Source organism: Doryrhamphus excisus, linkage group LG19 (genome assembly GCF_037039965.1).
Source record: "Doryrhamphus excisus strain RoL-2023G ecotype Guam linkage group LG19, RoL_Dexc_Guam_v1.1, whole genome shotgun sequence".
In the NCBI taxonomy this organism is placed as follows: domain Eukaryota; kingdom Metazoa; phylum Chordata; class Actinopteri; order Syngnathiformes; family Syngnathidae; genus Doryrhamphus; species Doryrhamphus excisus.
Genome location: NC_136375.1, coordinates 17,044,929 through 17,056,039, shown reverse-complemented (window position 1 = coordinate 17,056,039; position 11,111 = coordinate 17,044,929). Strand labels below are relative to the sequence as shown.

The 11,111-nt window shown below is 42.9% G+C and overlaps 1 protein-coding gene across 1 annotated transcript; it reads right to left on the bottom strand.

Moving 5' to 3' along the window:
- Positions 1 to 1,300: 1,300 nt before the first annotated feature.
- On the bottom strand, positions 1,301 to 7,486 carry vsnl1b (visinin-like 1b). The gene is made up of 4 exons (XM_058056042.2): positions 7,388 to 7,486; positions 4,274 to 4,440; positions 3,920 to 4,135; positions 1,301 to 3,331 (listed from the first exon to the last, which is right to left on the bottom strand). The coding sequence occupies exons 2-4, from the start codon at positions 4,433 to 4,435 to the stop codon at positions 3,134 to 3,136; spliced, it is 576 nt and encodes a 191-aa protein (XP_057912025.1). The 5' UTR covers positions 4,436 to 4,440; positions 7,388 to 7,486; the 3' UTR covers positions 1,301 to 3,133.
- Between the last annotated feature and the right edge of the window lie 3,625 nt (positions 7,487 to 11,111).

Below are 11,111 nucleotides of genomic sequence, written 5' to 3'. Positions count from 1 at the left end.
ACGAACGGAATGTTTGTTTTTGGTCTTAAACAGCAGTTTTAAAATGGCCTCCTTGCATTTGAAGTTTAATTGCTGCTCCAGCTGCGTGCAGGTAGGCGGGGCGAGGCCGGAGAGCCAATCACGTCTAAGCCCCTGAGGTGAATCGACCCGGAAGTCTAAAAAACAGGAAGTAGATAGCACCACTTTCTTCTTTGGCATTCAGGGAGCTGATAACTGAAAGAACATGGGTGGAAGGCGGGGCTTGTACTCCTGGAGGCGGGGAGCCAATCACGTCCAATCACCTCTGGTGATCATGGTGATTGACACTCTCATCAGGAGGTCGAAAAAAATAAGTTGACAGAAATTCGTTCAAATAATTTCGAAATTCATATTTTAGGCAGAGGAGTTTCCATTTTCCAGTTGCTTGAGGTAGGCGGGGCTTGTACGCCAGTGGGTCGGGAGCCAATCACGTCCAATCCTTTTAGGTGATTGACACTATAATCAGGAAGTCTAAAATTTGTTGTTGTTTTTTTTATCAGGAAGTCTAAAATAAAAACGGAAATATCGAGAGAGCCACGTTCTGGTTTGTCATTCAGAAAGCTGACATCTAAAAATAAACTTTAAAAAACAAATTAAATATTTATAAATTGGCATTTTGGCAGCAGCGCTGCCATTTTTTTCAGTTGCCTGAGGAAGGCGGGGCGTGTACATAAATTGGAGGGGGCGTGTTCATTGGTGGGCGGGGATCTAGTCACGTCCAATCCCTGTAGGCGCTCGACCACTGACCAGGAAGTCACTTTCTTGTTTACCATTCAGTACACGTTACACATTTAGATGCTATTCAAACAAATTTGTTATTAATATTATTTATTTTCTCACCATTTTACGACCATTATCTTTCACTAACCTTAGTCCAAGAACATAATTTGCAAACAATACATTATATCTTTCCAACAAATCAGCCAGGAGTATCACCTCCAGTGTCTTTTGAAAAAAGCCCGTTTGTGGTTTATTGATTTTAATCACTACAGAACTTATTTGTTCAAGGGGTGCAAAGACATGCCACATGTATAAAAGAATACAGTCACTTGTATCATGAGTTTTCATATTTGATAGAAACATTTACTTTTGACAAAGATCTTGAATTGTGTGCAGACAGTAAAGCAAATAATATGAATAAATATGAAGTGAGAGACTGGGGAGGGGGGGGGGCGTAAACAGCGAAAAGAAAAGCTCTTCTGCCGGGACGTCCACCAGTGGGAGTGGACTTACAAGCAGACATGCTTGCATAGCCTGGAAGATATTATATAATAATAGAATGTTGTCGACATAGGAATGCAGTGTGTCCAGTAAACGTTTTTTTTTTTTTTTTTTTTAATAAGCATCCCCGTCATGAGGGAGCTCTCAGCACGGAGGTCAAAAGCCACAGGAATCATTTTTAATCAAAGTAGTGCTCTTTGTTTCTGTAAACATGTCGATATGTACCGTGTAAACAAAGCAACCGGGATCAGAAGTGGACAGAAAACCAACATGACACTGCAAATGGACGCCGGGGGCCGGGGGTCGGGGGCAAGTGTGGGCGGGGGGGTCATGCTCCCACCTCAGGTGAGCGTCGTCACACACTGTACATCCCATGCAACTTGCAGGTAGTCCTCGGGTTTACGGCGTTACGTGGTTATGAACGCGCTCCGGTAAATGAAGCAAAAACGTCATTTTGGTCCGCAAAACGCTCAAGAAGTAGTCGTCGCCTGGGCAGGGACTTCTGGTGAACGTGCGCCAAGGAAAAGGAAAGCCATAAAAACACCCCAGGCAATATTGACTGCACTTTTGGTATTTGCTATCTTTAAGGATAAAGATGGTGTGATGATGATTATGATTAGAAACTGGCTTTTTTTATTTCTATATTTTTCCCTCATAAAGGAATATTATGAAGGAAAAAAGTTATTATACGAGAATAAAATGGGAATTATTAATTACTTAATTAATATTAGAAGAAGAAAAAATCTAAATGGTGGAGATTGAAAATAGGAGATTCCATTATGATTAGAAACTGGGCTTTTTTATTTCTATATTTCCCTCTTATCATATTATGACGCAAGTACTATATTAGCATTATTTCGTAATGCTATTGCTTTTCCCCAACCTAATTTTCCCCCAAAATTTTGTCTGCTTTGTTAGTTGAATTGATTTTTGTCTTAATACTTTATTCTTGTTACTATTGTTTTTTTTGTTGTAAATTATATATTTTTTTAATATGCCCCCCCCCTGGCTTTTTTATTTCTATATTTCCCTCTTATCATATTATGACGCAAGTACTATATTAGTATGATTTCTTAATGCTATCGCTTTTCCCCAACCTAATTTCCCCCTGAATTTAGTCTGCTTTCTTAGTTGAATTATTTTTTCTCTTAATACTTTATTTTTGTTACTACTGATTTTTTTTTTTTTAATATTCCCCCCTGGCTTACACCAGAACATGTATGTAACCCGAGGACCACCTGTGTACTAAATGAATCTCAAGATGGTTACTCTTTCCTAACCATCTCAAGATGCAAAAAAAAAAAAATGTAAGAGATTTTTTTATATATAGATACATTTTTTCGACACGTAATATATGCATGCAATACTTTTTCTGGGTTCCTTCCGGAAGAAGCCTCCCTGTCCTCGACGTTCCAGTGATGTCATTCCTTACTATGACTGAAAGCGTACGGTGGTGTTATCCGTCAACAAGTTTGACAAGGCAGTGCTCCGCCGATTTACAAGCTGGATGAGCGGGGGGGGGGGGGGGGGGGGGGGGGTTACTGTGCACAAAACACGCTGGCATGTTGGCAAATAGAAATGTAAGGATATCTTAGCATATTGAAAATGATTCAGCATATTTGACATTCTCATGCATACGACCACAAGAAGCGAGTCCATTGAAAAATAGTCCAAGCGTTGTTTGTTTTTTTTCTTCTTCTTCTTTCCTGTGGAAATGGCAGAGAACCTAATGAGACGTTGGAACATGTGCTGTCGTCCCGTGTGTGTGTGTGTGTGTGTGGATGCAGGCTGGGCTGGGCCAAGGGGGGCGGGGCCGGGGAGCGAGCAGAGTTGGAGGAGAAGGGCGGCGTTGGCGGCGGGGCTTGCGGGGGCTTGCGGGGGCTTGCGGGGGCTCTCACTTCTGCATGTCGCACTGCAACAGGAGCACGATGGACGGGTCGCTCTTGGCCGCCTCCTTGAACTCCTCCAACGAGATCTGGTCGTCGTTGTTCTTATCCATCTTACTGAAGATCTTGTCCACCCGCTGGGCCGGTGTCAGGCCGTCCTCGTTCATCTTCATCATGATCACCGTGCCCACCATTTTGTAGATGGCCTGCGGGAGCGAGGAGCGCTTTGTTACGTCATTATCGCAACGCCGCAACTGTTATCAGCATTTTGGGCCCTTTTCTATTGGATTGTGGACTCCTATAGAGCAGCTACACAAAATAACCCGCACAGATCTTCCAGAATCTGCACCTATTCGGCTGCTTTCTAATTTAGTGGGTATAGGAGTTGATAATAAACCAATAAAGCTAATTGAAAAGTGATTAGGAGCTACTCGCTAGAGAGCCCTGACTTACCGGGTAACAACGTTTGGCCATGAAATGTTTTTTGGTGGTGGAAGAGGATGTTAGCAACTCCAGTGAGCTTGTAGTTAGCATGCATGCAGGTGAGATGCTCCCTGTATGCACACTCTATAATGCTACACAGAGAAGCGCTTACTTCCACTAAATAAACACGGTTAGGATACTGATAAATTCATTTGTGACCTCCGGCTTTCGCCCATGTTCGCATATTTCCCTCCTGCTGGTCAGGAATCTGGAACTCCAACCACTTCTGCCTGATGTTTGCCTCTTTGGTAATAACTATCTCCATTGTTTCCTATGGGAAACATATTATTTCCTATGGTGGTTCCACTCACCTCTATTATCTCCAGCATCTCCACCCTGGTGATCTTGCCGTCCCCGTCCAGGTCGTACATGTTGAAGGCCCAGTTGAGTTTCTGCTCAAAGCTCCCGCGTGACGTGATGGACAGGGCGCAGATGAACTCTCGGAAGTCGATGGTGCCGTCGCTGTTTTTGTCGAAGGTTCTGAAGGCGTGCTGTGCAAACTTGGAGGCGTCGCCGTAAGGGAAGAACTGCAAGAGATGAAGATGGAGTCAAAGATCCTCTATTTGACAGGAGTCAGTCAGCGGTGGGCCGGCATCAGGCTACAAGGTGAACGTACTGCACTTGCGTACGTGACGAATGTGCAGCGGGCGACTCGGCGGACCCACCTTGACGTAGAGCTGCTGGAACTCCTCCAGGTTGAGTCTGCCGCTGGGACAGTCCTTGAGGAATCCTTTGTACCACTGCTTCAACTCGTGCTCGTTGAACTCCGTGTTCTTCACCAGATCCTCCATCACCTCGGGAGTCAGCTTGCTGTTTTGCTTCCCCATGCTTCCTGCGGTGCACGGCCACGTCAATAATGCCTTCATGCATGCATGAGCGGCCGCAGAGGGAGAACAATCATTTGTGTGTGTGTGTGTGTGTGTGTGTGTGTGTGTGCGTGTGTTTGTGTGTGTGTGTACTGCAACAGCACATTACATAAAGACAGCACAACCTCTAAAGTAGAACGCAATACCGTTCTGGAAACTGCTTCGAAAATATAATTTTCCTTCAATAGTTCTACTTTACTTTACGCAAATAAATTAATATTACTTTTCCCCATAATATTACAGAATAACACTATTCTCATATACATTTTGTTATTTTACACATTTTTTCAGAATATTTTGACTTTATTTTGTAAATTTACTGTTGATTTTTCCATTGTTGTTGTTGTTTTTTTCAGTTTCCAAATATTTCAACTTCATACATTTTCTTTCTCGTCATACTATGACTTTATTCCCATAATATTTTGACTTTATTCCCAAAATATTATATATTATTATATTATATATTCCCAAAACCTTTCCCCAACCTAATTTTTTTGACCACTTTATTTAGTTTTCTATGTCTCTCCTAATATTAGCACTTTTGAAATCAGTTTTTATTTCATATTTCAACTGTTAAAATAATGTTATATTTTTCTCATAATTACAACATTATTCTCATAATAATATTTATACTTTATACTTGTAAAATGACTGCTGATTTCTCCATTTTTCTTAATTTTTTTAAATTCCAATATTGAACCTTCTTCTGAAATCAAAACAAAATATGTAACTTTTCCTCATAATTTTAAGGTTTTTTCATGAATATTTGACATTACATTTGTGAATTTCCCGTTGTTATGTTTTCAAACAAAAGCATCCTTAGGGCTTCCAGTGACGGCATGAAAATATGATGACAACCATAGAGTCTGAGATGGAACTAACTGCAGGTGTCCCTGTCCTGGCTGTTCAGCACAACATGGCCAAATGAGCCGCACAGGAAGCGTGAGATATCCCGATTTGACACGGTCCGACTCAAAAGGCAACACCAAACATGGCTGACACCCTCAAGAAGTGTGATTGTAGCCCATATCGGCTATGCTATGCTAGCTTTTATTATCAAAGCGCTTATAGCATCAGATGGCAACGCAAGCTGACGACATCAAACTGCTTTTTACAGATACAACTTTACGTCTACAGTTAAGATGGTGGCGATTTGTCCCAGGAACTGACCATTTCCATCCTTTCACATGGAAAACGTTCAAATACGACTAAAAATACTGCCTGTGTCTCTAATGATGGTGACAGCTTGACCCTGGAACTGACCATTTCCATTCATTCCAATAGTAAAGGTCTAAATAGAAACAAATTGGAGCTCAAACAGCATCCCGAAACGACAAATGACAGCCTATATAGACACTGGTGGCTATTTGACCCTGGAACGGACTATTTCCATTATTTCCTATGGGAAATGTGAAAATATGAAGAAATCGAGTCCAGCCAGCACCCTGAAACAATGTTTGATGAATTCAAACATCACCTTTACAGTTAAGATGGTGTCAGTTTGACCCTGGAACGGACTATCTCCATTATTTCCTATGGGAAATGTGAAAATATGAACAAATAAGAGATCAGCCAGCACCCTAAAAAATGTTTGATGAGTTCAAACATCACCTTTACAGTTAAGATGGTGACAGTTTGACCCTGGAACGGACTATCTCCATTATTTCCTATGGGCACCCTCAAAAATGTTTGATGAGTTCAAACATCACCTTTACAGTTAAGATGGTGTCAGTTTGACCCTGGAACAGACTATTGAAATGAATTGCATGCTTGGCACGTCAGAACCTTCCAGTATTTCCTAGCCAGAGCGCCTAAAGTTCCAACTTGCGAATGCATCCGCCATCTTTGTATGACGCAACTAGCTTCTCTTTCCATTCGTATGACAGCTAAAACGTTATCCGTACAGATCCGGTGGGAAACATTCTAAACGTGACCAGCACCAAAATGGTGACAGTTTAACCCTGGAACTGACCATTTCCATGATGCCCTAGAAAAAAACATAGAATGTGAACGCATCGTGTTCAACTTTAGAGGCTCCACTTTGGTTTGATCCCACCCCCCAGCCGTGCTGGTGTTTCTATTTGTGTCATGTAGCTTGTTTGTGCCAGTCTGTGGCCCTGACCTGGATCCCCGTCACGGTCAGGGCTGATCCACTTCATCAGAAAAGCAACACACATGCTGCAGCGGGCAGCCCATGCTGGGCCAGCCCGGCCTGGGTGGCTGCAAAGTTGTGCGGGAAGCCACCAGAATGCGTCAATTTTGTAAGCATCGAGCATGCACGCCAAACATATGCTCCACTTCTCTGCAGCATGACGGAGGCCGGGCGGCCGGGCGGCTGGGCGGCTGGGCGGCCGGGCTTTGCTTTGCTTTGCTTTGCTTTGCTTGCATGGGCCCTCCCCAGAACCAGCACAGGGTCGTGGATGTGGAACCACCAACAAAAACACCTTAAGATGAGCATCGGCCGCCTCCCAGACAATGACCTTGAAGGACAAACACTTTGCAGGAGGAGGATGACACAAGCAAATTGTTCCGCATGGAAGCAGCAGCCGCGCCACATCACGCAACTGTGCGGCTGTTTTTTTGGTGTGTTTTTTTTTAGTGGGGGGGGGGATAAAACGCTATACGCGCACACGGGCCTCTAAAGAGAAATATAGGCTGATGTATTGACAAGCACTTGGCGCAACGACCGCAAAAAGGCGCTGCACGCATTCCGATGGAAACGACGCAGTGATGGCAGATAACGTCCTGCAAAATGCGCCAAAGTGAACCCCCCTTCCCTTTAAAAAAAAACCCTGACACGATGAGTCGCCTTCAGACGTAATGCGCAAATCTTCGCCCGCATGCATGCAGAAGCTCCATCATTCATGCTATGCTTTCACCCGCAAACAGCACGACGTGGTGCGGCAGGCTTACCTTTCTGCGCTTGGCGTCACAATGTGCTCCTTGCTGGCAAAGTACACGGAAAAACTCCCCTCCGCTTGCGAGGCTGGTCCAAAAGAGTGGGGGGGGGGGGGGTGGGGGGGAGGTGGTGGTGGTTGTGATGGCGGTGGAGGGTAAGGGAGGGGGGGGGGGGGGGGTAATGACACTCAGCAGCACTGCTCGCCTTCTTCCACAAGGAACCTGCCGATGGAAGGAAGATGAGGTGACTCCGTGTGTCCATCATGTAGTACCTCCACCTGCCGTGTACATGTACCATACAATACCGTGTACTACAGTACTGGACAGTACAGTACACTGCAGTACAGCCACATTATTTATATTTATTGTACAATTTGGATTCCTTCACCCCTTATAGTCACACACTGCCGGTGGTAAAGTACATCCGTGGCCACAGCTGCCTGGGGTAAGTGCCGCCGCCGCCGCTACCAAACATCATCAGTGCCAATGATTATCGGCCCCATATCAGTACACAAATTTGATATCGCTTGATATTGGGATTTTTTACAATCACGAAAAACGATATTTAAAAAATACTATATACAATGCTGTAGATATATCATGTTACACATATCGGTATCGGCTGATATCGCTATGGGAAATTGAGAGTTGGACAACATCGTTTTTCAGCAAAAAGCCAATATCGGACATTCCTAATTATGAGGAAGAAGAAGCTCATTTTAGTAGCACAAAGATGAATGTGTCATTAAAAAAATAATAAGTCAGAATATTATGACCAAAAACATTGTAATTGTAAAAAGGTAATATTATGGGATACAAACAAAACAATTAGTTTTCAGTAAATTAGGTAAGGTAAAAATACAATATTTATTCATTCATTCATTTTCTACCGCTTATCCTCACGAGGGTGACGGGGGTGCTGGAGCCTATCCCAGCTGTCTTGGGGCGAGAGGCGGGGTCCACCCTGGACTGGTGGCCAGCCAATCACAGGGCAGCCTGATCACTTGTGAGGAGGTACTCGGAGCGAAAAGTTATCTCTATGACAATATGGCTAGCCTCCATGATGCCTTCAGGGCTAGCATCCTAGTGGCTAACAAGCTAGCCACTGGGGGGGGGGGGTGATCCAAATATCGATAGTACAGATACCAGCGACATCTCTTCTATGTTTATGCTCATAAATATCTGATTATTGTAGTACTTTTTGCTTAACTTGAATTATTTTACTGAGTTGCATCTCACAAAAGGAATAATTGTGTTGTTAAACCAGGCGTGTCCAAAGTGCGGCGCAGGGACCATTTAGGGCTTGTAACTGTTGTTTAGTGACCTGCGGCATATTTAAAATGATGAATAAGAAAGAAAGAAAACAAAAAAAGTCATAATAATGAAAAAATGCTAGCAATGCTAGCATGCCAAAGTTAGCATGCTAACACCTAGTATAATAGTGCCAAGTGTTTATATATGTGTCTGTGAAAATAGTTAAAAATGCTAGTATGCTAATTTAGTGTGCTAGCAATGCTAACATGCTACGAAATAAAACGAAAAAAGCGGCAATTTCTGAGCAAAGTCATAATATTAACAAAAATAGCATAAAGTTGAAATATTAAAGACTAAAATATTCACTATCATATTGAAAGTTACAATATTATGAAAAACAATTTAAATAAAGTTGGAGCAAAGTTATAAGTTATAATATGACCATAAAATACTCAAATATTATGACAATGAAGTAAAAAAAAAACCATAATAGCACAAAGTTTGTAAAATGAAAACAGCAAACAGCAGTGTTGTATAGTATCATGTGCCTTTGGTTGCTAACTGCCTGGCTAGTTAGCCGTGTTAGCATCGCCACTAGGTGGGTTTCTGTTCAATTGTGCGCATGTTGCTAACTAATGTTAGACGCTGTTTGGTCCATATTATTGTGTTGTATAGTATCATGTGCCTTTGGTTGCTAACTGCCTGGCTAGTTAGCCGTGTTAGCATCGCCACTAGGTGGGTTTCTGTTCAATTGTGAGCATGTTGCTAACTAATGTTAGACGCTGTTTGGTCCATATTATTGTGTTGTATAGTATCATGTGCCTTTGGTTGCTAACTGCCTGGCTAGTTAGCCGTGTTAGCATCGCCACTAGGTGGGTTTCTGTTCAACTGTGCGCATGTTGCTAACTAATGTTAGACGCTGTTTGGTCCATATTATTGTGTTGTATAGTATCATGTGCCTTTGGTTGCTAACTGCCTGGCTAGTTAGCCGTGTTAGCATCGCCACTAGATGTGTTGCTGTTCAACTGTGCGCATGTTGCTAACTAATGTTAGACGCTGTTTGGTCCATATTATTGTGTTGTATAGTATCATGTGCCTTTGGTTGCTAACTGCCTGGCTAGTTAGCCGTGTTAGCATCGCCACTAGATGTGTTGCTGTTCAACTGTGCGCATGTTGCTAACTAATGTTAGACGCTGTTTGGTCCATATTATTGTGTTGTATAGTATCATGTGCCTTTGGTTGCTAACTGCCTGGCTAGTTAGCCGTGTTAGCATCGCCACTAGATGTGTTGCTGTTCAACTGTGTGCATGTTGCTAACTAATGTTAGACGCTGTTTGGTCCATATTATTGTGTTGTATAGTATCATGTGCCTTTGGTTGCTAACTGCCTGGCTAGTTAGCTGTGTTAGCATCGCCACTAGATGTGTTGCTGTTCAACTGTGAGCATGTTGCTAACTAATGTTAGACGCTGTTTGGTCCATATTATTGTGTTGTATAGTATCATGTGCCTTTGGTTGCTAACTGCCTGGCTAGTTAGCCGTGTTAGCATCGCCACTAGATGTGTTGCTGTTCAACTGTGAGCATGTTGCTAACTAATGTTAGACGCTGTTTGGTCCATATTATTGTGTTGTATAGTATCATGTGCCTTTGGTTGCTAACTGCCTGGCTAGTTAGCCGTGTTAGCATCGCCACTAGATGTGTTGCTGTTCAACTGTGCGCATGTTGCTAACTAATGTTAGACGCTGTTTGGTCCATATTATTGTGTTGTATAGTATCATGTGCCTTTGGTTGCTAACTGCCTGGCTAGTTAGCCGTGTTAGCATCGCCACTAGGTGGGTTTCTGTTCAATTGTGCGCATGTTGCTAACTAATGTTAGACGCTGTTTGGTCCATATTATTGTGTTGTATAGTATCATGTGCCTTTGGTTGCTAACTGCCTGGCTAGTTAGCCGTGTTAGCATCGCCACTAGATGTGTTGCTGTTCAACTGTGCGCATGTTGCTAACTAATGTTAGACGCTGTTTGGTCCATATTATTGTGTTGTATAGTATCATGTGCCTTTGGTTGCTAACTGCCTGGCTAGTTAGCCGTGTTAGCATCGCCACTAGGTGGGTTTCTGTTCAATTGTGCGCATGTTGCTAACTAATGTTAGACGCTGTTTGGTCCATATTATTGTGTTGTATAGTATCATGTGCCTTTGGTTGCTAACTGCCTGGCTAGTTAGCCGTGTTAGCATCGCCACTAGATGTGTTGCTGTTCAACTGTGCGCATGTTGCTAACTAATGTTAGACGCTGTTTGGTCCATATTATTGTGTTGTATAGTATCATGTGCCTTTGGTTGCTAACTGCCTGGCTAGTTAGCCGTGTTAGCATCGCCACTAGATGTGTTGCTGTTCAACTGTGTGCATGTTGCTAACTAATGTGTACTGTAGAAGGCCTCGTTTCATTGTAAACACTTTATAGGCTCCTAAGTGTTTATACTCACTAG

What these genes read in the sequence shown, in the direction of transcription:
- vsnl1b (XM_058056042.2), bottom strand. Translation starts at nt 4,435, where the DNA reads ATGGGGAAGCAAAACAGCAAGCTGACTCCCGAGGTGATGGAGGATCTG. An exon ending in TCCAGCAGCTCTACGTCAAG is followed by an intron (nt 4,136 to 4,273) that starts GTGGGTCCGCCG and finishes CATCTCTTGCAG; the next exon opens with TTCTTCCCTTACGGCGACGC. An exon ending in AGATGCTGGAGATAATAGAG is followed by an intron (nt 3,332 to 3,919) that starts GTGAGTGGAACC and finishes TCGCTCCCGCAG; the next exon opens with GCCATCTACAAAATGGTGGG.